Source organism: Triturus cristatus, chromosome 1_1, assembly GCF_964204655.1.
Source record: "Triturus cristatus chromosome 1_1, aTriCri1.1, whole genome shotgun sequence".
NCBI classification, from domain to species: domain Eukaryota; kingdom Metazoa; phylum Chordata; class Amphibia; order Caudata; family Salamandridae; genus Triturus; species Triturus cristatus.
This window is the reverse complement of record NC_140579.1, coordinates 8,920,480-8,947,642: the sequence shown is the minus strand read 5'-3', so window position 1 is coordinate 8,947,642 and position 27,163 is coordinate 8,920,480. Positions and strand designations below refer to the sequence as shown.

The window sequence follows — 27,163 nt, the reverse complement described above, 5'->3', positions numbered from 1 at the left end:
CGGTAAGCGTACCGTAAGCGGGCTCAGATATATATATTGATTTAAAGGCTATTTTCTCAGAATCTACTGAACAGATTTACACCAAACCTACAAAAGGCACTTCCTTGACCTAGGGACTACCTCTCTGCCAAATTTCGAGTAATTCTGTTCAGCCGTTCGGGCTGTAGCTCGTTCTAAAGGTCCTATGGAAAAATGCATGGGAAAAACGCGTTTTGGGACCCCCCTTTTATCTCAGCCCCCGCTTGACGGATCCCCCCCGAGACTTTCAGGGTAGGAGCGGAGCGTAGCGCCCCACCTATTTTGAGAAATTCGCGAGGATTCATCGACCGGCGCCAAAGTTATTCAAAATAGAATGTTGCGGATTTCCTATGGAAAAGGGGTCCTAACTATAACTACCTACTGGCGACCGCCAGTAGGTAATATATATATATATATATATATATATATATATATATATATATATATATATATATATATATATATATATATATATATATTACCTACTGGCGGTCGCCAGTAGGTAGTTATAGTTAGGACCACGTTTCCATAGGAAATCCGCAACATTCTATTTTGAATAACTTTGGCGCCGGTCGACGAATCCTCGCGATTTTTTCAGAATAGGTGGGGCGCTACGCTACGCTCCTACCCTGAAAGTCTCGGGGGGATTCATCAAGCGGGGGCTGAGATAAAAGGGGGGTCCCAAAACGCATTTTTCCATAGGACCTTTAGACAGGGCTACAGCCCGAACGGCTGAACAGAATTACTTGAAATTTGGCAGAGAGGTAGTCCTCAGGTCAAGGAAGTGCCTTTTGTAGGTTTGGTGTAAATCTGTTGAGTAGATTCTGAGAAAATAGCCTTTAAATCAATATATATATCTGAGCCAGCTTACGGTGCGCTTACGGTACGCTTACGGTACGCGTACGGTGGCGTGCGCGAGCGCAATTCTGATTGGCTCTTAGATCTAAGTAAACATTTGAATCGGCCGAAACCAGGAAGCGGCGGCCGCCATTTTCTCTCTCGCACGGAGAGTGATGATGAAAATACAAAGCACAAAAACATGTAAAGGGGCTGTTTAGACAGCTCCCACACACATAGCCATGTTGCGGGAGTCCCCAATGATCCACCAAGGGCAAAAACGGAATTTTTTTTTTTTCGCTAATTTCGCCGATTACGCTTACCGTACGCGTACGGTAAAAAATTATATAAAAAAAAAAAATTATCCCCACTCTCCCCACCCCGTGTGCAATTGGTGGCCGAAGAACACCATTTGTGCATGGCTTATAACCGATGAGATAAACTATAATATTTAAAAAAAAAAAAAAAAAAAAAAAAAAATTATCCACACTCTGTCCACCCCGTGTGCAAATGGTGCCCGAAGGGCACCATTTATGCATGGCTTATAAAAATTACGAAAAATTAAAATATTACCTTTCAAAACGAAGTGCATCATATGTCCTCCATGTGCGCACGGTGCGCGAAGCGCATCGTGCGTACATGGCCCATCTAGCGTAACGTGGGCACGGCACTAACTGCGTAAAGCGCACCGCGTGCTTACTGTGCGCGCGCGGTGCGCGAAGCGCACAGTGCGCGCACGGAACGAACTGCGTTAAGTGGGCGCGCACGCCACGAATGGCGTAAAGTAACTTAGCATTTAAAAAAACGTACAAATTCACTGAAAAAACCATAGGTTTCACACACGTTATAGTTAGGAATTAGCATTTAAAAAACCTTGCAAATTCACTGAAAAAACCATAGGTTTCACACATGTTATAGTTAGCGGAAATTTTACTGATAAAAAAACAATGAAATTCCCCCGGTCGCGTGAGTTATAGTTGCCTGCACTAACTATAATGGGGGAATTTCATTGGTTTTTTATCAGTAAAATTTCCGCTAACTATAACATGTGTGAAACCTATGGTTTTTTCAGTGAATATATATATATATATATATATATATATATATATATATATATATATATATATATATAATGGAAATATGCTCTTTTGTACGAGGATATGTATGTATTTATAATGTTTTACCTCTATTGCCCTGCAAGAGATGCAAGCAGTTTCACAATTATGGCTAGCCAAATAAACATCTTTTTTACAATACCATGTAATTAATACCTGCCCTCCCTTTGCTCTCGTCCATTTCATTCTGTGAACAGTTGCAATATATATATCTGCAGCAAATGGCGATAAACCGGGGTGCCAAATGGGAGCCGTGAACACCATGCAAGAACCTTCAGTTAATTATGCACCTATGTAACCTGCCCTGCTACCAGACCCGACTAACCCACTGTGATGTTTTGGTGGTGAGACGCTCAACAAAACAGGTTCTGTTTTTCCCCATCACTCCAAAATCCGGTCCTTGGTACACGCATACAATCTGCACATTGGTTAGGCGTGCCTCTGTTCCGATGCCATCACGCTGCAGTGCCAACATGGACCAACAATGCCTCCGTATAGATGACAGTAGGGATACCGGTGGTAATATTGGGTGTGCTCACATTTGCACTGGGCTTGCACGTCATTGCTTGTTTTCTTTTACACCATCTCATTTGAAGACGAAGGCGACAAAAATGTGACAAGCCGAACACATGACACCGCAGCAGTGCACTTGGCTACAGTCTCATGAACTCACCAAGCAGCTGCGACCGCGCCACCTCGCCCCGGGGGTGGGGTACCAGCGCTTGAAAGGGAGGGGGCTGGGGGAAAGTTTACCGTCTATACTGTGAAAAAGCCTTTTAGATGGGAGAAGGTGGAATGGCTGGGCAAATGGCTCGGATCTCGATCGGAAATGCAGAATCGAAACAACCCAGTAACTTGAGATACACTTCCTGTGGCACGTGCCTCCTTTTCTCTGCATCAGGGACATTAAACACTGGCATTGGGAGACGTTCCCGCCCCACGAGAACAATCCCCTTTAGCAGAAGAATCACCTTCACTGCAATGGCCAATCCCCTTTAGCAGAATAATCACCTGTACTACAATAACCAATCACCTTCAGTAGAATCAGCACCTTCAGTGCAATGGACAATCCCTATAGCAGAATAATCACCTTCACTACAATGACCAATCACCTACAGTAGAATAATCACCTTCACTCCAATAAATCAATCACATTCATTGGAATCATAACATTCACTCCAATAACCCATCATCTTCTGTAGAATAAGCACCTTCACTCCAATGACCAATCCCATTTGGCAGAATAATCACCTTTACTACAATAACCAATCACCTTCAGCTACAATAACCAACCACCTTCAGTAGAATATGTACCTTCACTGCAATGACCAATCCCCTTCACTAGAATGACCGTCTCGCCATGTGTGCCGCCACCAGACAATGGAAGGATGGACCTGCCTCTTTAGACAGCCAAGTTGGAAAAGGCCGTCCCCTGGAGTAAACCTTAACTACCTCCAAACCTAGGGCACGAGTCGGGGGTACATGTGGGTACACAGCGTCCACCCACTATTTTCACAGGGTGGACGCCATCCAACTTGCAAGAAGTGGGCTTCACTGAAATATGCTGAACTTGTCCCGGTGTAATTTTCAGGTACATTCAGCAGCACGCCGGAACCTTGCCTACTTTCTTTCAGAGCAGCACCGTGCAGGCGGTGAGCGGGCTCTCGTATTTCAGACGCCAGCGGGGCCCATAACAAAGGCTGCATTTAAGTGGCCATCAGGCCTCCTTTTGGTCCACTAGATTGGTTGGGAGCAATCTGAGCGTCACACCTAGATGCAAGGGAGGGGAAACAAAGGCAGCTTGTTACCTCTTCAAAAATAATTTAGAGAGCCCTGCTTTTCACTTTGTTTAACCCCTGTATATAAGAGCTATGAATGCACTGTAAGAATGTCAAATGTGCTGGTCTGTTCCAGTATTTACAAAAATAACTTTTAATAACCATTATTTTATAGGCACTAATCATCCCAATGCAGGGAGTCGGACCGCTTTACATCGCACATTATACATTGACAATAAATTGTATACAATTGTAAATCAATGTACATTATGTTACATAAGAAAGTTAGGGTTACAAGGCGTAGGAGTCACGTCCTTTATAGCTCTCTGTGCTATATTAGAAGGATTACAATTTATGAACTGCAAGGAACAAAATGATCTGTATTAAAAAACAGTAATCCATTTACCTAGCTACATAAAATAAAAATCTGAAATCTGCATGTTAGATGATGTGCTTTGCAGGAGACACGTAAACCCACAATGCTACTTTAATTCAAAACTGGGACTAGAGAAAACACAGGTCTCTCCAGGAAACATGTTACCCTCCAAAATTACCTTACCATGATTATTGTTCCTTGGGATTTACTGTGCACACAAAGATCTCTGCAGCAGGTGCCTTAACCCCATAAGGTATTTAAAAAATGCAGACTTTGCAACCAATTAAAGAGAATATATTTACTGCCACTTTCCTTGTTGTCAATTTCTTTGTGACAGAGTTTTTACAAAATAAATGTGTAAGTTGAGGCCCACATTTTGCGTCGGGGGGGGGGGGTGGGGGGGGGGGGAATGTGTCACTTGTTTGGCACAACCCCAACGCAAACTCATTTGTTACAACTCGTAATGTACTCATATGTACTCATGATAGACTTGCGAAACATATTTGTGAGGTGTTCAGATCTGATGTCACTCCTTGTCATGTCACTTCCTGTGAGGTCATGGGTTGTAATGCCACTTCCTGTGATGCAGCGCCGTGTTGTCGCACTATGTCAAGCACCATGATGTCACTTGCATACTGCCTAACTTGGTTAGCCCCCCTCACTTCTTTTTTAGGTCACGCGTGGCTATCGCGTAAGCGATCGCTCAGCGAGACTTATGTAGGGGCTTCAGAAAATGCTCCCAAAGGCTTCCCAGGCGGATCGGGTGGCGGTTACGCGCACAACCACGCGCATTCCATTTGCCACCAGCTACTTCCTGCGCGTGCGCCGCCTCACGCATTCAGAGAGATTTAGTAAGGGGCACAAGACCTTAGGAATGCGGTTTATGGCCAGTGCATGCAAGGCATTCAAGCGCGAAGCTGGCATCTGGCATCGGACTTGAAAGCAGCAGACTGCTTTCGCCAGCGCGCGCTCGGCCTCACTTCCTGCATCCCCTCTTACAACAATTAACTTTCGTTATAACTCCCACCCCATATGCTCGTTCCCTCCCACCCTTCCTTTGATGTCCGCTTTTCTTGTTGTTTACAAACCACGCCACACACTGCCGCACGCTGCCGCACGCCACACACTGCCGCACGCCACACACTGCCGCACGCCACACACTGCCGCACGCCACACACTGCTGCATGCCGCTGCACGCCACACACTGCCGCACGCCACACACTGCCACACGCCACACACTGCCACACGCCGCTGCACGCCACACACTGCCACACTGCCGCACGCCACAAACTGCTGCACACAGCTGCACGCCGCACACTGCTGCATGCCGCTGCACGCCACACACTGCTGCACGCCACACACTGCTGCACGCCGCACACTGCTGCACGCTGCACACTGCTGCACGCTGCACACTGCTGCACGAAACACTGCTGCAAGCCACACACTGCTGCACGCCACACACTGCTGCACGCTGCATAATGCTACACGAAACACTGCTGCACGCCGCACACTGCTGCATTACTAACTTCTGCATGCTGCACGACACTGCTGCACGCCGCACACTGCTGCACGCCGCACACTGCTGCACGAAACACTGCTACACGAAACACTGCTGCACTCCACACACTGCTGCACTCCACACACTGCTGCACTCCACACACTGCTGCACTCCACACACTGCTGCACTCCACACACTGCTGCACTCCACACACTGCTGCACTCCACACACTGCTGCACTCCACACACTGCTGCACTCCACACACTGCTGCACTCCACACACTGCTGCACTCCACACACTGCTGCACTCCACACACTGCTGCACTCCACACACTGCTGCACTCCACACACTGCTGCACTCCACACACTGCTGCACTCCACACACTGCTGCACTCCACACACTGCTGCACTCCACACACTGCTTTTATGCAAGTTTATGCTACTGACATTGTAAATGACAATGCCTTTTATTTGTTTTAAAACCAAAACATAAATAAAAGGCATTGTAATTTTACAATGCCAATAGCTCAAACTCTTATAAATGCGAGACCTATTGCATTGCAAATGCTTGTTTAAACTGTTTTTAAATAAAAAGGTTACGTCTTTAGAAACATTTTAAATGACTGCTTGATAATTTTATGCACTGACACCGTTATAAATGTGCATCTCAAATTGTGTATTATTATTGTTAGGTATAAGGTGGAGTGGGCGTTATATTTCATATCGGTACCCTAATATAGGTCCAGGGAACATCGTACACTTTCCCTATATTATCTCCCCGTCATTTCATATGAACGAGCCTTATAAGAACATAACTCCAAATAAGGAAAGAATGCCTTATAGGAAAGAATGCCTTATAGGGACTGAACGCCTTATAAGGACTGCAGCCTTTTATGGACTAAACCTTTCACCTAGTTCCATGCCGAGGGTGGGTTTTTCCCAATCGATATTGCTAAAACGTCATCCTTAGCACATATGAATAATTTATGAGTACACTCTCCAGGGGGTATACCTCACCTCTCCCAAAGACGCACAAGGTTTAATCCCCAACGTCATTCTCATACTGAACAAAGGCTAACACACGCACAAAGGCTGTATAAATACAGCACCTCTTGCTATCAGTAGACAGGAGGGAACCGAGACTTCAAGGCTGACACACTGACCAGAGACGCTGCGGCTCCGACATGCAATCGTTTCAGCTGACAGTGGTCTAACCATCCCTCGCAGGGTGTCCAGGACAAAGTCACACACTCTCACTATTCAGGTATTGGGGTTTGAATAAATGCTAGCGGGATTCTTGACGCTTAGACTATAGGCTCTTAGACTCTAGGCTCTTAGACCCTAGGCTCTTTCGCACCTACTCACATGCTAGGTACATCTAGACAGGCATCTTAGGAGTACGCACTTTATTTTATAAATGCATTTTATATTCATGTATGGGTTCATGACTATTGCAAAATAGTAGAACAATACTATTCCTTTTTATTCATTGTACTGCTGGTTCTATATCTCTGCTACTGTGTCACAGTTGTAACAGTGCATTTATTTTACCTGAGAAGAACAACGGTACAATAAATTCTTATTGTAAACATGCTCTACTGTTTCTTCTGTGTATCTCTCTGAGAGCAAAACAAGCAAGCACGACTGACTGGGTGAAAAGTAGTATATTGTTTGCACAAGTCTGAGGAATCAGGGTTTATTGTGTTCTGAGGTTGCCAAAAACCAATCTCTCTGATAATAGGAGAGTCCAGTGGCACTGCGAGCTAGCTAATGCAAAAACATAGGCCACCATATTCGGCGGGGGTGTACAGTCAGTTTGCCACCAGACCCACACTATATGTTATCCGTAAACAGCGTAGGTCCTGCATGAAGGGTACTATTGGAACTACACTACAGTGTTGGAATGTTGTGTGGGGGGGGCGGGGGGAAGATATTGCTGGCATGGGAGCAAATCAGAAGGAAGCTCCTCAATTGTGTGCTATTTTGGCAGACTTTTGGGTCTTTTCTAACTGTGTTCTGTGGAGGGCAACTCCAGAAAAGGCCTTCTTACTCCCAACACTACTACTCTTCCCAGGACTCCTCTTCCAGTCAAGATGCTCAGGCTTTCTAAAGACATACCTTCTCACCCTTCTTTTCCCGTAATAGGTCTTCAGGCGTCTTCCCAGAATGATTGGCTATATTCATTGCGCCAGGGCTGTGTCTCTGCAGCAGGACAACCAAATCTTCATATACTAAAAGGAGAAAAAAACCACACATTTGAGTTTCGTCAGAAACTTTTGCTGCTACTCCGGTCTATGCTAGGACCAGCACATTTTACTGTTTCTAGAATTACAAAAAAAGATCAGTCAGCCAAATAATAGTTACAGATTACTGATCACCACCAACAAGAAGTGAAGAACCTTATGTACGAGTTTCACAAGATGATTAAAGGACTTTTAGCTGGAGGGACTGCATGCCAGTGCCTTACCTCTCTTTCCTTTGGCTGCGGCCACCTTGGCAGCCAAATGCAGAGCTGTGTTGCCACGGCGGTCCTGGCGCAAGGGGTCGGCACTGTACTTCAGCAGCAGGCGCACCACGGCATCATCCTCCAGGGTACAGGCCAGGTGGAGGGGGGTGCGTCCCTTACGAACAGCAAAATTGAGGTCCATGCCCCGGTGCTTCCGCAGGTAGGCCTTCAGCTTGAGCACGCTGCCCTCCTCCACATAACGCAAGAGCTTCTGCTGCTTGCGGGACGCCATGTCAACAAATGGAGTGTTGACTATTAAAATAGTTGTTTCATAAGTAACACTAGTGACTCACTGAAGAAAAGAAAAAGAGATGGATTTTTTTTTTTTAATAGTTCCTCAAATTAATACAAATGTATGCCAAGAGAGGAGGACTGCCAGGCGATAAAATGTGAATCCTTTAATTTGCCACTCTTTTGGCTTCCCAGTAGTCTATTATTATTTGGCATCTTGTTATATAGAATATTTGTTACTCCTAACTGATGTTGCCTCATTTGGACTTTACAGACAACTAAACCACAAACTGCGTGTATCACAACTCTCAGACATGGCCCTTTGTTTGTGAATTCACAATCATTCATTAACCACCTTAAAAGTTATTGCATGATCTACTGATCTCAAAACATACCTTTTTCGCTTCTTAGAAAATTACTGCACTACACAAAGGTCTCCTGTTTGACATTTACCAAACTAACCCTCATCAAATGTTTGCCAAGATGGTGGGATACGGAGCAGGAGACCCTGCACAAGGGAAGAGGTCAGATAAGCAGGCCCTAGTTGTGAGAAAGTGCCATCTTTCTTGCATGGTATGCCCCCACTTTTTGCTGAATGTACTTTGACTGAGTGTGCCCTGGACTCCTGCCAATCAGGTGCCCAGGGCCTATGTTTCTTCCCTAAAACAAACAAAACCCAAATTGGCAAACCCTGGCCACATGTCAGCCCCTGGTAAATGGTACCCTAGGTACCCAGGGCCTTGTGACCAGGGAAAGCCTCTAAGGGCTGCAGCACTCATTGTGCCACCCTTAGAGGCCCTGTACCCTTACACACACACACTGCCTTTGCAGGCTGAGTGTGTGGGTGCAAGACAAAAACAAAGTCGACATGACACACATCCCTGTATGCCATGCCCATCACCTACACTGCCATGGCATACATCGGCCACCCCTCTAGCTGGGTGCCTTATGCCAATGGCGTGGGCACAGGAGCAGGAGCCCTCTCCCCCTACAGTAACCAGGTCCATTCCTGAGCACTGTAAGTGCAGTGCTGCCATTTAAGAGTACATGGTGCTGAGAGCTCTTCAAACACGAACTCCACAGCACCATAATGGCAACACTGAAGACTGAGAAGTTTGGTATCAAACTTCTCAGCACATTAACACCACACTGATGCCAGTGTGGGATTTAATGTACCAAGCACACCAGAGGGCATCTTAGAGATGCCCCCTTAAACCTAACCTACAATCCACGTCTGCTCTGAGGCTGCCTAGGCTGCCACACAGCAGACATGTTGCTGGACCCCTGGGTGGGAGAGCCCCTGCTCTCCTGGGCCTGCAACAATGCACATCCTGGGCGAGGTGTTAAATCTCCTTTCCCAGGATGGGCAGGGGGAAGCTTCAAAGGCATGCCGCCTGTGTGAGCTTCTCCAGGCCACTGCAACCCCCCACTCTGGCGGGAAGCTTTGGCCGGAAACCCCAAATAAGGACAGGGGATGTGCCAGCCTGCCAACCCCACCCCTCAGGTGGGGGAGGCGAGGTGAAGCACATCTCCGGGCTCTCGCCATCTTGAAGATAGGAAGCCCTACCCTATCAGGACTAGGCTACTGCCCCCCTCCCACAGGAGAGAGGCAGGATAGGGGGTGTACCCACCCCAGGAAAGGGACCCATTGGTCCCTGCCCTTCACCTACCTGTAACGCCCCTAAATCTAGTATTTAGGGGCACCCTGAACCTTCCTTCCCCAGATTCCAAACTACAAAGAAGAGCAAGAAGAAATAAGACCTGCCCTGCAGCTGCTAAGAAGAGGAAGACACCAACTGCTTTGGCCCCAGCCCTACCGGCCTGTCGACCCTCGAACCTGCTCCTGCTCCTGCTCCAACCCGGCATCTCTTGTGGCCAGCAACCTCACAAACCCCGGAGGACCTGGCTACCTTTTGGCTCTAAGCCCCAGGGACTCCCATGAGCAGAGGCTCTACTCAAAACCTACCTCTAATCCCTGGCAGCAGCCCGGAACCGCGAACCCAGCACACTCTGCACCAGCCAAGCCTGGCCAGTGCCGGAGTGAACAAAGACCACGAGGACGAACCCACGGCGACTGTGACCCCGAGTCCAGCACCCAAGGACCTCCCTCGACACTCCTGAAGAAGCCTGCAGCCTCAGAACAAGGTGCCCCCCCTACCGCGATCAACAGAGGGTAAGATTTCCCGACACCAAAAGGCACCCCTGCACACGGCGCCCCATGGCCCCCTGTGCCCAATCCCGGGGTACCTACCTATCCTCCAACTACCCAACTTACCTCTCGAAGTGGTGGTGGCACCTGAAGAATCCTCGTCCCCGAGCTTGCAGTCTTTTTCTAAACCGGAGATTTCCCATTGAAATCAATTGAGCGCCCGAAGGCTCAAGAGCATCCTGCACCCAGCCGCCCGAGTGGCCCTGGCAGTGCAGCCTCTACACCTACCTACTTCCCCACTTGCCCTGAGTAAGTGACCACGAGCCCAGCTCCCACAGCCGCGTGGCTTGCCAGTCAGCAGCCACCAACCAAGGCCCCCCCTATCCCTCATATGATAACATTGGGCCTAACTATCTCTGCCCCCGGCCGCCCTAGAGTCGCTGAGGGAGAACCAACTGTACCTACCTGACCCTGGGGGGGCCCTGAGTCTATGCCCAGAACCTCAACTCTGCCACGCGAGTACTTACCCTTAAACCGATAGCTCTATTTTCCCCATAGCGTAACATTGACTGGCTTTTTCCTGAAATTTCTTCTAAGTGTGGACTTTTCAAATCTTAAAATATTCACCAAAAATTAGCCGAGTAACGAAAACGAAATTACTCACCTGCTCTTAGGTGAGCTCCCAGTGCTGGATCTTGGTGCCCAGCACTGACTCTGAAAAATACTTACAACTGTACTTACCCGTAACCCACTTTTCTTCCATAGCAAATCATTGACTGTTTCTCTGTGAAATTTCTTCTAAGTGTCAATTTCTGCAATCTTTAAATATTCTTTAAAAGTCGTATAATATCTGAAAACATAATTACTTACCTGTTTTGGATAAAGGTCCCAGTACTGAGTCTAGGCACCCAGTACTGGATTACAAAAGTAACAAGAACATACTGTACCTGCAACTTGAATTTTCTTCCATAGGGAATCATTGACGGTTTTCTTTGAAATATTTTCTAAGTGTCAACTTTTAAAATAGCTAAATATGGTTTAAAAATCATTACAGTAATTAAGTCGACTTTCATCACTTGATTCTAAGTACTGACCCAGGACTGAATCTAGGATCCAGTCCTGGAATTCCAAAAGTAATCCTAAAAGTAATCTGTTGTTAATAACTTGAAATTTCCATTGAGCTCAATGCATTGTTGTGTTTAAAATAGAGTTGCCTATTGCAACCACTTGTAACTGTTTACAAAAGTCAATTGCATATTGCAAAAGTATTTATATAAAACATCTCATTCTGAGAAAGTCTATTTTGAATCCAATTGTTGGTTCTAAAATAAAACAAGCATATATTTTTTATATATAAACCATTGGCCTAGAGTTCAGTTATTGAGTGTGTGAGACCATTTGCTGACTGAGTGTGTACAACAAATGCTTTACACTGTCCTCTGATACTGCCTTACTGCTCGACCAAGCTACCACTTTAGAGAGTAAGGTTATATCTAACTTTAGCCTCTGTCAAACCTCTGGGGACTGGGGACTCTGTAGACCCTGTACCTATTAAGGAACAGTATATACAGACCCACTTTCTCACACTAATGAGAAAAAAACCTTTCTCAGAGAAAAACATTGGCTACTTACTGATATTTTGAGATTCTAGCAGGTCTAGAATCTGGTACTTAATCTGTTCCAAAACATTAATAACCCTGGGTGGGCCTAGACAACTGCCAGGTTACTGAAGCTTCCACACTGCTGCCCTTGAAATGCCAGGGACAGTCCCTTAACAACATGATGACAGCTTATAACTTGAACCTTCCACGAGCCCAAACTCTTAAGGCAATAAGAGCGGCTGACACTCTTCTAGCGCAAAAGTCCTTCAATACTCTGGGCTCTACAGATAACTTAAACCATTAGTGATACAGAGCATGGAGCTCTACCTCTATCTGCATGCACATGCAACAACTCTTGAAAGGAAGCAGGTAGGCATCTGTTACTGCAGTCTTCCTAATCAAAGGTCTCTGAATACACCAGAACTGGGGCTTCAAGAACTGTCAGTTTGTAGACAGGTGCAATAGGCCGCACATCCACCTGCCGGATTCCTCACTCAGTGCAGGGGCACAGCTATCTCTCACCTGTCACAGAGAGCATAATTAATCCTCCATTGCCAAGGTCAAAAAACAGCTATTACACACACATGCTAAAGAAAGATGAGCGACTTCTTACTTTCTGCAAATTAAATCCTGGCTCTACTGCCTGATACCTTATTCAGTGTACAAGGCAAAGCTATCATTCACGTGTTTAAGCAGATCTAACTATCAGAAACAGGAGAGCTAACAATCCTTGGTTGCAGACAACAGAAAACTATGTCTTGCTATGATGAGCTATCCCCAAGTCCGTACTTGCCTATTTATTTATCTACTTCTAATCTGTTATGTCTATATGGAGTACGGGGTGGGGGTCCTGAAAACAGGAGCCCTTGGGGAAATCTACTCTGGTGGGACAGGAAAAACAATGGGAAAAATTGTAACATACCCACTGCCACACAGGGCTCCCTTCTGCCATTTTATTCAATGTATTAATTTTACAAAAACAGCCACCGTGGCACAGCAGAGATTTAAAAAACATACAAAGCATTAAGCTTTGCAACTTGATTATATAAATATATATTACCTACTGGCGGATGCTAGTAGGTAGTTATAGTTTGGACCTAGTTTCCATAGGAAGCGCGTTTTTAGGTCTCGCCTGGCGAACGCAGCGCGAAGCGCTGTCGCCAGCGAGATCTATTGTTGCTGACTTGCCTCGAAGTGGGGCAGGAGATGGGCACGTGCAGGCTTTTGGCGGATTGGAGCCGGTGTACGCGCTTGTGAAGACGTGCTTGCAATGATTTGTACAGCCACGCGGCGTGCACATCTCCTGTTCCCCTTCCGTCCTCAGCAGCCTCATGCACTTTCACTTTCAATTCCCCCCGTCGGCTCCACGGAGACAGCTTGTTTTATCGTTTCTACCTTCATTTCAGTCTATCCTCTCGTCGTCGGAGCTCTAGATTACCCTCAATCATCTCATCCACAGTGCTCTTAATTATACATAGTCACACACCACCCCGACACATTCTGCCAAAACGCATGACCAACAAACCTTTTACTCCTCTTTCACTCGCACTCCGCCACTAAGCTACTTAAAACACCTGCTGCTCCAAAGTGCCTGTCCTCTCATCCACAAACAACTCTGATCCTCCCACACGGCAATCGTAGATTCCTACTGCCCGATAACCCATGACTTCCGTCCCCCTTCACTTACCCACCATATAGTGCATCCCTGTACCGCTGCAATCACAGAGCAGTGTATCTTGGCCTTTACCTTTGGAACAGAAGCTCGTGTCTTCGCCCTTCGGTGCCGTTACCTCTTTGCATCTCACCCCGGCATGGAACAGAAACCAGACCACGCCTACGCCGGTCAGGCGCTGATCCTGGGTGCAGAGGACGCTACTGAACTAGTCGCCATCTTGGCAGAGAAAGGAGCCTCGTATCAGCAGCCAATAGGATTGTACGTCACCTAAGAGTTGCGTGCCCAGACTGCTTCCACAGCTGTGCAGTGTAAGACGTGCTGTGAACTTCTCGCACCGTGATTAGTTGAGAACTTGTTAAGGGATGTTTGTGTGACGTCAGCATGAGTGCGGTGGGAGGTTTCTTGAACCTAATCTTGCTTGCTGCTTAGAATTTCTTGCTCTTTACCGGTGCGATGACTACAGGACTGTTTCTGGCGGGTGACTTCTTATTTGTCCGGCTCATTCTCCTAACTTCCGTGTGTGAATAACCAGTGGTGTCTTGCGCAGCAGCATCTTATTAGGCAGTCTCTCGCTTTTACCTATTAAGCGTTTCACGAGTATCCAGCTGCAATGAAAGGCTTTCCTCTTAACACTCCCAGTTATGATTTTGTTTAATCTTTCACCAGCCAGAGAAAGATCGCTGCTGCCTAACCTAGTGTTTTATTACCGATGTTTTGGAGCCCAGTTCATCGTAAATATTCTTCTGTGGTGTGTGACTTCCTTTTGACTTAATTCTGCATTTACTGGGATGAAGTTAGAATTTTTGCAAATTGCATGTGTGAACCACATGCTAGTCAGTAATCCTTGATGTCCAATATACACACTTCCTTCCCCTGGTGGATCGCACCTGTACATCTTAAAAAGCCAGTGTTTTGAGAAGGGCGTGCTTTACAGGCGCAGCGGTAAAACACCCAACACACACATCAATAGTTGGCAGGTCCTGCTCGTGCACAGGAAAACTATTTTATTCTGCTTGAATCACACCCCAGATGCATGCTCGGTGTGTGCTGGACCGATGTCTCCGTGTCTAGTGCTTGTACACCATGACATCGCAACTCATCCGAGTGAAAGGGTCATCGCTGCAGTTGGCTTTGAAATCCATGCCTGGAGACATTCGGGATAAAACCAGGGATAGGGTCAGTGCTAACGTGGTAATAAAAATAATAAAAAAGTGCTAGTGCACGGAACACTGCCTAGAAGACTGCAGCATAAGCATTTGTACATCTCATACCAACGAAAGTAACTTGAAATAAAACAAACATTTGCCAGAGTTTGAGCTATTGGCATTGTAAATGGCAATGCCTTTTATTTATGTTTTTTAGAACCTGCAAGCGGTGCAGAAAACATGCACTTTGTGCTTACAGTCGTTGCTTCCAAGAAGCAAGGGTGGCAGTAACTGCATCTTTTTTGCAGCCTGCCTTGCTTCTCGTAAGCAAAGACTATAAGTACAATGTGTGTGTTTACACACTGCTTGCAGGCTTTTTAAAAACATAAATAAAAGACATGGTAATTTACAATGCCAATAGCTCAAACTCTCGCAAATGCGAGACCTTTTGCATTGCCAATGCTGGTTTCATTTGCCAATAACTTTGGCGTCCTTTGACGAATCCTCATGAAAATTAAAAAAACTAGTATGACGCTCACTTCAGCTGCTGCCTTGAAAGTTTCATGGTGATCTGTCAATAGGGTGATGAGAAGAGAAAAAAAAAAAAGAGGGGTTGGGTCCCAAAACGCTCTTTCCCCAAGTTAATTGCCATAGAGATTTTAGACAGGACTACAGCCCGAACCGCTGAACGGAATTACACCACATTTAGCAGAAAGTTAGCTGTTGATCCAGAAAGTGGCCTATTTGTAAACTGGCCTAAATCCTTTCAGTAGTTTCTGAAATAATAAGAGAAAAAACAAATTTGTATATATAGGGACGTGTAGGCTTCTCCAACCCTCCCGATCTCGTGCTTATTGGTTGCCAACACTTCAACCAGGAAGGGTTGTCAGCCATCTTGGGACTTGGCTTGAGCAGAGTCCCAGAAAAAAATGTTTAAAACTAAAAAAACAAAGAGAAGAAGAGTGCAGGGTAGAAATATCCAGACCCGCTAGGCGCCTTGGAGGCTGGGGGTCCCACAGGGACCTCGCAGGGCCAGAAAAGCATCTGATTTTGTTGAATTTTCGCCAGGAGTTGCTCTAGATCCACAGCTCCTGCTGAAAGGTTTAATTTAAAAAAACACACAGGCTCCTGCGATTCTCTAATATTTTGCCCCTGGGTGGGCCAGATCCCAGATGCATATGCAAATACATGCAGGAGGGGCACACGGAGCCCCCCTCTAGGGCTTATAAAAGCCCCAGGGACTGCCACCACCCCAGGGCACTGTTTTTAAGAAAAAGATTGTCGAGAGAACACTCTTAAAGGATACGTAAATACTTCAGCATTGATCTTAATTCAGCTGTTTCAGAAACAACAGGATTCTCTATTCTAAGGCAATACAGTCTATATTCATTAAAACTTACATTTGCCATGGTTTTCCTAATTGAAACATTTCATACTGCATCAGAAGATTCTAAAAAGAACTTTTCTGGAGTTAACTGTAGAACATGAGTACTCACAAACATTTTCCCTGGGGCCGAAAAGTATGTTCTGTGATGTGGTCATGGTCCCAGCAGGGTGGGGGAGGGTTTGGAAGGTGGGCATATATGATGCGAAGCATGTGCATGGTGTGTACAGTAAATAGTGGAATTAGTATGAGGGTTTAATCAGGGCTAAATCGGGTATACAGTAGCCCAGGGACTACATGTAAAGGTTGAGTGGGCCATACTTTGAGAATCCCTGCAGTAGAATCTGAGGTGCCTTCCTGTAATTTTCAAGCACTGAAAATGTTGAAGTGTAATTTGCTGATAGCATGGTTTTCATCTCCTGGAGTATGGCATTTTCATCAGCAAGGGTGACTTTAACTATCCAACTAAGAGAGGCATCCAAAGTTTTTAGAGCCGACTGTACCAAGCTCCAGCCCAAGTACATCATCAACATCAATTGTCATTTGTAAAGCACGCAGCTACCTCCATCAGACTTGCGAACAGAGCATGATGATTTTAAAACATTTTCCTCCTTTCTGATTTAAAAAAAGAACCTTAAGAAAGGAACACATTCTATCCATGCAGAAGGGCAGGTTGCTCGTCTCACAGTCTTGGAGCAAATGTTTACTATGGCTCATTCCCACTGGATTATAAAATTGCTTAGTTCTCCATCTTCCGTTACTGCTTTCAATGATACATGTTGTGCTAGGAGCCTCTCAAATGTGTCTAATAACGTTCTATAACTTCATCATTCCAAGACTCCAAAAGAAAAGGGCTCTTTTTTCGATGCCTACTAAATACCATCACATTACTCTTGGAAACATTTACCTTCAGATTATGCCATCTACCAAAATACTACAATGCATTTAACTTGAGAAGGCTCTAACCAACAATCATTCCAATAAGACCAAAAATGAGGCTACATGGAGCACATTCAAAACCCTCAACAATGATGAAATCCATAATATCTTAACATCAGTGAAACCAACCTGCCATTTCTATGACCCAATCCCCTCTGAAATCATAAAGGATCTCAGCCAACTTTTCTATACACTCTGGGTGTATATCATAAAATCATCACGAACCGAAGGCACAATGCCAGATTTCTTGAAGATGGGGCAAGTGACACCTCTCCTGGAAAAAATAACTACCAGTCCGATAGACCTAAACAATTTTCACTCTGTGTTAAACATCCCATTTCTTGAGAAACTATTTGACAAATGTGTACAAAACCAACTTTGTCAGCAAATTGAACAGTTCACGTTGTTCAACAAGTTCCTCTCTGGATTTAGACCAAGACACAGTACAGTAGCAGCCATTCTACAAGTCATGAAAGACGCAATCACAATCCTGGACAGGAACAACTCCTGCCTATTCATCCTCCTCAATCTTTCCTCCGTGTTCGAGACTGTCAGTCACAACAGTCTTTTAGAGTTACTAGAATGCAGAACTGGTCTGACAGGAAACATACTCAAATGGTTCAGCACATTTCTACATAATCAATCTCAACTTATCAAATTGGGTGGGGCACTCTCGAACGCGTCCCCGGTCAGACTTTGAGCACCCCAAGGATCAATCTCCCCCACACTCTCTAACCTTTATATGGAACCTCTGACAGAGATCCTCAAACAAGTGGATCTTGTGTACCACATGTATGCAGATGACACACAGCTATACTTAATGATATCCTCCATGGACACTAATGAAATCACAAACTGGCTGTCATAAAACCACCTCAAACTAAACTCCCTGAAAATTGAATTCTTACTCATCTCCCTACTCTACAGCTCCACCTATACAAGATTAGATAAACCACTGAGGCATTCTCAATTGCAAACCTGTCATCAACGAAATCCCTTGGGATAACCCTGGATAAAAACCTTAAAGTGCAACTACACATCAGCCTATCGACTCGTAGTGTGTATTCCCAACTTAACCTCCCCATTACGGTGAAACCGTACCTCCTACCAGCAGACCTCAAGATCGCAGTGCAATCCCTAGTCATATGCATACTAGATTATGGTAGTGCAACCTTAACGTCGAGGTGAGCGTCTGCGGTCTCGGGTTCGAGCAGGAGAGGCTGCTCTGTGTTTTCGCCGTTCTCCCTCGTCGACTCCGTGTTCTCCGTCTCTTCCGGCTTCTTCTGGCCACGCCCTCGATCCTCATCTTCTTTCCTCTCTCCTCCGTGCTCGTTAGTCTTCTTTTCTTACCCTCCCGGACGTCCTGATTGGTCACTGCTCTGTCTGGTTCCAGCTTCCGCCTGTAGGGGATGAGGAGAGTCCTTCTTTAGTTTTTAGGTCTCGCCTAGCGTTGCTGCGCACATGCGCAGCTCGCTCAGCGAGATTTAATGCAGATGAGTAATTTTAGAAAAGGTCTTTAAGCCCCGCCCCTTATTCCCATTGCTTGGCATCACAGTTTATGCTAAACGGTGGCCAGCCATTGGAAATAAGCTATCTGGGTTGCCTCCCTTTGGCTCTTTGTGCCGGCCCACTTGGACTGCCTCGCCTGCTTTCCGTTCGTCGTAAACGTTGTCTTTTCTTTATGGGGCCATGTGTTTCAAACACATGGCCCCATAAAGACAAGCTCTGGCGCAAACCTCTTTCGTTTTTGACCGCGCTTGTTTAGGACTTGTAGGGCAACAGGGTGGTGCAAGCTGCAGTTGCCTTCTGACGAGGACCCTGGCACTTATCTATTAATAAATGAAGCACTGCATGAAATGGAGTTCAGATGACAGCACTGAGGTTTTCTTCTCGCCCCTTCTCCTAATATATTCGAGTTGGTTTAGAACTCATGATACACCGAGTCAATCGAGGCGATGTTTACATTGTTTCCTCAGACTTATTCACCTTGGAGAAAATATCTTTGCAGACGTACCGCGGTGAACGTACTGCGGCTTACAGTGTAGATGTACGACTCTAGGGACACATCGGATGTGGATATAGTGCCTAGAACGGGCAGTACTCTGACTTGTTCTACGCGCTCCCAGGGTTTGACAGCGAAACCGCGAGCCTGAGAAACAGCCTTAAAAGCGGACCTTGAGCGTATGTTTTTGATGGTCAACGCCGGCATCTAGTGGTCAAGGTGGAACATCATGCCATTGTAAGTATAACTGATATGTATTCGTTTTTTTTGCTATAGAAAGCACATTGTAACCCCACTCTGATGTCAGAGATAGAATTTCCCATATAACTTGTATCATGGAAACACCAACGCCTACTTACTAAACCCACACGCAGGCATACACATATCCTCACACACCAACAGTCCCAGACAAGCGTGCTAACATACACTGAAACACACAGACTCAAACATATCACATAAGCACCCGAAAACGAACATTTACTTAGTAATTTAGCAGGTTTCTGTAGACCGAGTCCGACCCAGGAGCTGTCAAGTGCTTTATATACGGACAGTGACACAGATAAGAGCGTTTGCATTTGTTACATTGGATACTTTGTGAGACTTCGTTTTGCAAATTAACGGTGACAAGTAATTTACAGGAATGGCCCCTTGCGATTCCTACGCGATAAGTCAGATGACTCTGGGGGCACTACAGATTCTAGACATAAATGGCCAGATTAGCAAAACTGTCACAAAATGCAGCGCAGCACCCAAAGTTACTGCGCTTCGTTTTATGAGAGTAAGAGTAGGAAAGCACCATATCTACTAAGATACAGCACTATCCTGCTCTCTCCCTAGCGCTGCACACAATCAGGCTGCCTAGTGCCATGCACGTGCCTTTGTACATTAGTGCAAAGGTATCTGTGTGAGTCTAGCATAGGTTTCACACTGGAAGAGTTCGCTTCAGTGCGTAATAATATCCAGAGATAAACTTTAAACGTTTCCCACATCGGATGTGTGCTGTACAGTGCAGTGCAGGTGCAAAGGAATAATAGGAGAAATGAAAGCATTTCTAATTTTTAATTCCTGCTTCAAACTGGCATTATTTTTTGCTGCAAAACCCTGTCTACTATTGTTTGCGTCAAAAACCCTGGGTGAATGGGAACGCCCACATACCACTCATGTAATTCCCCTTGACACAGAGTACCGCAAATCAGTGGTTTGTGCTACATGTGCTGTGTCAGTGAGAAGAGATAACAAGCATTGAAAATGAAATAGGTCTCGCCTTTTATTAAGTTAAAGCCATTTGCTTTGCTATACAATACCATTAGCGGAGCAAATGGCTTTAACTTAATCAAAGGCGAGACCTATTACATTTTCAATGCTTGTTTAACCCTTGTCCTTTGTTTTTCTTCTGTTTTCCAGGTTTGGCCGGATGACGTCGGAGAATTCACTGATGCATGCGGTACGTAAGGAGGATTCTCCTTGAGGTCTCCCTGTCCTCCCAAACACCCATATGTTGTGTAGTGCGGTAAGGGCAAAACCCTTGAGCAGTAACAAGACTTGACCCCATATGCTAAAGGGGACCACGTGGGAAAAGACTGCCATGCGGTAAGAGCTGAAGTCTTGTGCGTTCGCGTGGTGGCGACCCCGTATGCCAGGAGGGTCTGCTGTGGAGAACTTCACCATGCACAACAGGCCAGAGTCCGTGAACAGTGACCCGGTATGTTGGAGGGGGGTTAATGGAGGAACCAAGAACTACAACTTGTTCCTCCCTCCTGCCGGAGAAGTGAGGCAACCGTGGGAGCACCTGTGCCTCTTCACTCAAGTGAGGGACCCAAGACAGGATTGTAGTAGACACCTCCCCCTACCCTCCCCCACATTCAGGAGGCAAACTAACACTTACTCCGCAGTAGGGGCTGCAGAAGGCCTCTAGTGGCTTCAGGAGCGTGACAGCGAAGTAAGAGACTCTGCACCCACCGAGCGCAGCTGCCTGGGCCACGTGCTGCCGCCTTCCCTGAACTTGGTTACAGCTGCTGCGAGTGCCAGCGGATGATGCGCACTCAGGAACTCCAAAACCTCCCTATCTGCGGGTGCGGGTAAGACTGGAGCAAGGGAACTTGCTGTTAATTGAACTGCTTGGACCATGCTACCCTGAGAGTGCAGAAGGAGTACTTAACCTTGTTGCTCAGAGTCCATAGTAGGTCGGGCATCAGGAGTAAAAGGTCTCAACCTCCATGGTTGGGCCCAGTAGCTCTTGCATGCCACATGGCCCTCTGACAGGCATTCTATCAGGCTACATTAAAAATACACTTTATTCAAAGGAGATCACAGACATGGGGGTCTCCAGACCCTGGCAGGCTACGATCCCTGTGATAGCAAAAAATCAAAGGGCAGTTTGGTATGTGCGAACTCGTGAGAGTAAATGCTGCCCGATGATGTGTGCGGCGTTACTGTGGCTAGTGTAGAAGTGCCACTTCTAGACGCTGGCATAAATGTGCAGTAACTGTCTGGCGTGTGATTGGCTGGTGTGCCTGGCTCCAGGAGTCAGGATGGATCTGCCCCAGTGGTGAGTGGAGAGATCTGCATGTTGATGAGTGGGAGGAGTACACCTGGGACCTGAAGAGGGCTGGGCTTTCCCCACACAATGCTGGCTCCGCCCCCTGTGGTGCGACTGATGACCCTGGCCTGTTCTGTGAATAGGGAGAGGGGATGAGCAAAACAAAGTGCTCAAGAACCAGTTGCATCTGGTTCGCCCCTTCCCTGCACCTTGAAACAAAGGTAACCTGTGTATAAAAAGGGGCTGTGACCCCATGTAAGGTTCTCTGCTGATCCTAACTGGGGGGGGCCTGTTGCTGCTGCTGGGCGCCAGGAGAGACCGCCGCGGGGGACTGCCTCCCTGCCTGGAGGGCCCTGTGAGCTGGTCCCTGGGCCCAGCCCTTGCCCCCCTGCCTCCTGAAAGACTTTCCCTGGACTCTGTCACCCCAGCGCCTGGGAAGCGCTATGGCTTGGTGATCGCCTGCCTTTTTCAGCCTGGAAAGCGCTCTATTCCTGTCCTGAGGAGCGCCTTCGTGGGGAACAGCAGCGCTGAGCTGCGATAATAATCAAGGGAATCCTGACGTAGGGATTCCCCCGATTAGTGCCTTTTGAGCGGGAGCCCACCCCGCACTATTGCCGCCTGAAAAATTACCTATCGTAAAGCGGGTGCCCACCCCGCATTGCGGTGCTCTTGCGGGTGCCTACCCCGCTTATTTCATTATATTGTATGTAAACTAAGGCGGGAGCCCACCCCGTGCTTCGGTGAGAAGAGGATCACCGCCGCAGCCCGGTCCGAAACTGGAAGCCAGGCAACCTGTGTGAGGACGTGGGCGGGACTTCAAGCAGGAAGCGACGGGAGCCTACCCCGCGCTCCTGTACTGGAAGGAGAAAACCGGAAGCCGACGGGAGCCTACCCCGCGCTTCTACGGAAGAGAGAGGACTGCTGAGACGGAGGGGGCCCGAGGCTCATTGTCAGTGCCTGCCCCCGCCGCGAGAAAGCCGTCCTGCCGCCGGAGCCTCCCCACAAGACAGGGCCACATGGACCCCTGTCAGAATCATCCCAAATCACAAAATTAGAAATGTAGAACAAATAATAAATGTAGCGCACAACCAGTAACCACTGGTAAGAGGCAAGTACACCCTACGCAATCCTAAACACCTTAGGCTGGTTAATCTTTTTTTTTTCCTCCCGAAGGCATCAGACAAATGTCAGCAGGGTTTTAACATCATCATGGATACCTTCTAAATGTGGAAGAGTCACATCCATTCAGATTCTTCTATTTATGGGACTCAGGTTCAGCACAGAACTAAATTAAGTTTTCCATGCAGAAAACAAAAAGCCGAGATCTCATCTGGTGAACAGGTTATCTCAGGACAAGTCAACTGCAGGAGACTACGTGAGAATCCTAAGGGACATGGCAACCACAAGCTGAAAGATCAATTCTTGTAGGGTACACCAATCTGCATGTTTTAGCTGTATAGAAACAACCGCTTTGGCAGACTTTGGTTTTTTGCCGCATTGACCTACAAGGCAAACACAACCCAGGTGGCAAAGGGAGGACACGCACCTCAGCGCAAGGCGAGGCCAGCAAACCAGCAAAACACAGCGCGTTAAGTTAAAACAGAAAACAGTACCTAAAACATGTACCGAAGGGCGCTCCGGAGACAGGAAAGAGCCGTGTCTGGAAGGGTTCGGCCGCTCAAGGGGCGCTTCTCTTCCACACCCGCCTGCATTCGGCCCAAAGAGGACCGTGAGGAAACTCGAAAGAAGCAACATTTCTAACCGTAACAAATATACGATTAAAATCCTCTCTTTTGGACACCCATTAAAATGTTGGTAAGGAGGATATTACGATTATTTGTCTTACCGTTTCGAAGTTTATAAAACAAACCGTTTTATCAAATTAGTAAAAAGTTTGAGGAGAAAAATACAACTGTAGTGTTTCATGGGAATTTATGTTGCAGCGCCCCACCGAAAAGAAAACACCTTACCGTCATGGGTAATTCGCGGCTCGTCGGCGCGCGGATAGGGCCGAAGCCGTCGGTTCAAAGCCAAGGCCGTTTGCCGAAGGAATAGGGCGGCCATCTTAAAAGGGGGCAATATGGTGGTCCTTTCATATATTTTCGAAGGAATTCAATGACAATTTAGGAGGAATATAGGCCAGATAATTACAGAAACGACAAACTGTTGTATATGAATTTTCTAGACGTTATGCTTTTGCAGAAAATTAAACATTCGATAATACGAATATCTATATGACCAAAAGTTGCGCAAGAAACACCTCTGTGTAACAAGTACAGATGAATAAACTGGTTTCAGCCGCCGAATAACCAGGGACAATGGCTACAGGTTAGGCTCTTCCTGTTTGTACGTGTCCTGTTCGTTGCGCTCACGCCGGAAGTGATGGATCCGTAGAACGGGTCTTCGTCGTAGTTGCAATCTTCTCTAGCAGCTTCGTGGCGCGCGCTCGATCGCTATGACACGCGCTCGTCACCTCGCGCCGCAATGGGGACCCCTAGCGCTAGCGCTCGCGCCGCGCCCTTGTTTGATTCTGTGTTGTCCCTGAGTTATGGCGACGTTGATACAAGGGTGATAGTATGAATAATCGTTTTTTTTTGCAGAGTTTTTATATAACGCGAACTTGACCCGAATCCAATCCGGTATCAAAATCTTTACGTGGCACCCGTTACCTTACATGAGGACACACATTCATTGGGTCTCGGCCTGAGGCAGTCACGCGAAGCTCTTTGGAATCGCCTTTCTTTTTCATTTGTGTGCGTCGCTGCTTGTCGCCGCCCTGTCTCCTTTGATCCACGCCCAGCAATAGATCTCACCTTTTATTAAGTTAAAGCCATTTGCTATACAATACCATTAGCATTATATTGCATTTTATTCACCCTCTACTACTCACTCTCTATTACATTTTCATTTGTGCGCGTCGCTGCTTGTCGCCGCCCTGTCTCCTTTGATCCACACCCAGTAATAGATCTCACCTTTTATTAAGTTAAAGCCATTTGCTTTGCTATACAATACCATTTTCATTATATTGCATTTTACTCACTCCCTACTACTCACTCTCTATTACGTTTTCATTTGTGCGCGTTGCTGCTTGTCGCCGCCCTGTCTCCTTTGATCCACGCCCAGCAATAGATCTCACCTTTTATTAAGTTAAAGCCATTTGCTTTGCTATACAATACCATTTGCATTATATTGCATTTTACTCACTCCCTACTACTCACTCTCTATTACGTTTTCATTCGTGCGCGTCGCTGCTTGCCGCCGCCCTCTCTCATTTGATCCACGCCCAGCAATAGATCTCACCTTTTATTAAGTTAAAGCCATTTGCTTTGCTATACAATACCATTAGCATTATATTGCATTTTACTCACTCTCTACTACTCACTCTACTACGTTTTCATTCTTGCGCGCCGCTGCTTGTCACCGCCCTGTCTCCTTTGATCCACGCCCAGCGGGATTGGAACTCTTACCGCGTCCTGACACCAAGGTTTACTATTGGCTTGCCGCACTTTTTGTACAAGGATCGCTGAATTGTCGCTTAGTTTCGGGTTGGGAAAATAAACGTTTCCAAGAAAAGTGTATCTTCTCTGCTGTGCTTTTAACTAGAAGGAAAGTCTCCGGTTGAGTAATGTGGGTTGGTTTGACGTTTGGAGCTTTGGACAGCCATGCTACTATTTTTTTGGGGTTTTTTTGTCACGTATACTGCTCACTTTTTTGTGTTCGACTGCTAATACAGTTCTGACTAGGGGTGGAATAGCTTTGACAATGTTTATCTGAAGATGCACATCACCCAGAAAACTCTGGGAACAGCCTACCTCCTAAGAGTCTATTTCCAAGGCTTTCTATTAAACTAGCGCTGCAAAGTAGATATAGCACACATGGCACTCATTAGAGCACCCAAATACATGTAATACGGCGTGCTCCTTGAGAAGGGGGCGTGCGTTCATAACCTGCGAGAGAGGTGAGTGAAAAGGGGTTTCTACCAGTTAATGCAGCAGTGCACAGTTATCATTTCAGTCAGGGATGACTCAGCCCATCATTTTCCTGAGGTCAATAAAAATAAGAGCCATTAAGTGTAGTATTGGTGCCATTTGGTACAAAAACTGAAGTTTTTACAGACTCCTAGCTGGAACATTTAATCGTCCACTGAAACTGTAAACACAGCTCTTAAGGACTACCTTAGCTATGACTTTTGCAGTGCGCACAGTTGTTTTATGGGGTAGGCTGCATCAAGCTGCTACAGAAAGCCTCCATGAATGTTATGCGTATGCCTGCAGGAGACAAGGTGATTGATTTGGGCACTCTTATTTTTTTTATTTTAAGAAGGGCTAAAATTAAACTCTGCAGCGAAAGGCTCCTTAGTTACATACCCACCTGGTTGCTTCATCATGGTATTTGCTGACATGGCCTCATGTTCGTGTTTCTTTTTGGATCAAAACTGACACAGGTTGCAATGACTTTGTTGTATAACCTTCCTACGGATCTCTGCCGATTTTGCCCTGGTGATGGAAAATACAAGCCCAGATCTCCATTTATGTAGTTGGGTTGTAAGAAGCAATCACTCTAGCCTCTCACAACAAGAGAGCAGTTGATTTTTTTTTATTTTTTACTGAATTCGCCATTTTCAACAGTGCGGACTGCAACCAAACCTATGTATATAAAAAATATAATTTTATGTTTAACAAGCGACTGATTCATCTCTGATTAAATGGATCAAAAGCCGTATGTACTCAAGCAAGAACATCATTTGGGTCTTCTGCAGCTTTCAATATTGAGAAAAAGCAAAGCGTTTGTGATTCTCTGAGTGAGAAGTGTGGCTTTTAATGGCTGACATACCCCAATGCCAGAAAGTTAAAGCGCTTTAACAAAGTCATTGATGCTTTGAACTGTATGGCACAAAAAATCCAGAAAGCCCATAAAATCTTCATATCCCTCAGCCTGCTTCGCTCTGTCGTATACACTGATTTGTCTCCAGCCCTGTCTTCTTTGCCCTCGCACTGCAACTTCCCTTTAGTGTGTCCCAGGTATATCACCTGCTCCAAAAAGCGCTTTATGGCTTTATCCCCATGCCCCCCCCACCCCCAGCCTCCTGTGTTCTTTCAGGACCCACTTGTCCTCTGGAATATGCTCATTTTCTTGGTGTCAGTGGTCTTTGCATATCTGTCCTCGTCATCATCTCTCCCAAATTACATCGGTATACGTCAGTATCTCTTCATGTGATTTCTTAGCCTGACCTTGAAGCCTCTTGGTAGCTTGTATTCTGTGCTGTCTCCAATCCACCCTCGTCCTTTTGCAGATGAGTTTACTAGACCTGGACACATCACGATAGGCAAGGCCTCACCAGTGAGTGAGCTCGTTTCACTAGCATACTTTT

At 46.3% G+C, this 27,163-nt stretch overlaps 1 protein-coding gene across 10 annotated transcripts in view; it reads right to left on the bottom strand.

The window, feature by feature from the left end:
- The window catches only part of LOC146869102 (NF-kappa-B inhibitor-like protein 1), a 78,822-nt gene extending 54,247 nt beyond the window's left edge, over nt 1-24,575 (bottom strand). The window contains exons 1-5 of one of the 10 annotated variants that reach the window (XM_085606368.1): nt 23,763-24,041; nt 18,424-18,651; nt 13,796-14,927; nt 8,089-8,419; nt 7,740-7,852 (exon numbers count right to left, since the gene is read on the bottom strand). In XM_085606368.1, the coding sequence (XP_085462494.1) occupies nt 7,740-7,852; nt 8,089-8,359 (384 nt within the window). In that variant the 5' untranslated portion in view covers nt 8,360-8,419; nt 13,796-14,927; nt 18,424-18,651; nt 23,763-24,041. The other 9 variants (XM_085606499.1, XM_085606144.1, XM_085604694.1 and 6 more) reach the window with 9 other exon arrangements.
- Nucleotides 24,576-27,163: the final 2,588 nt, after the last annotated feature.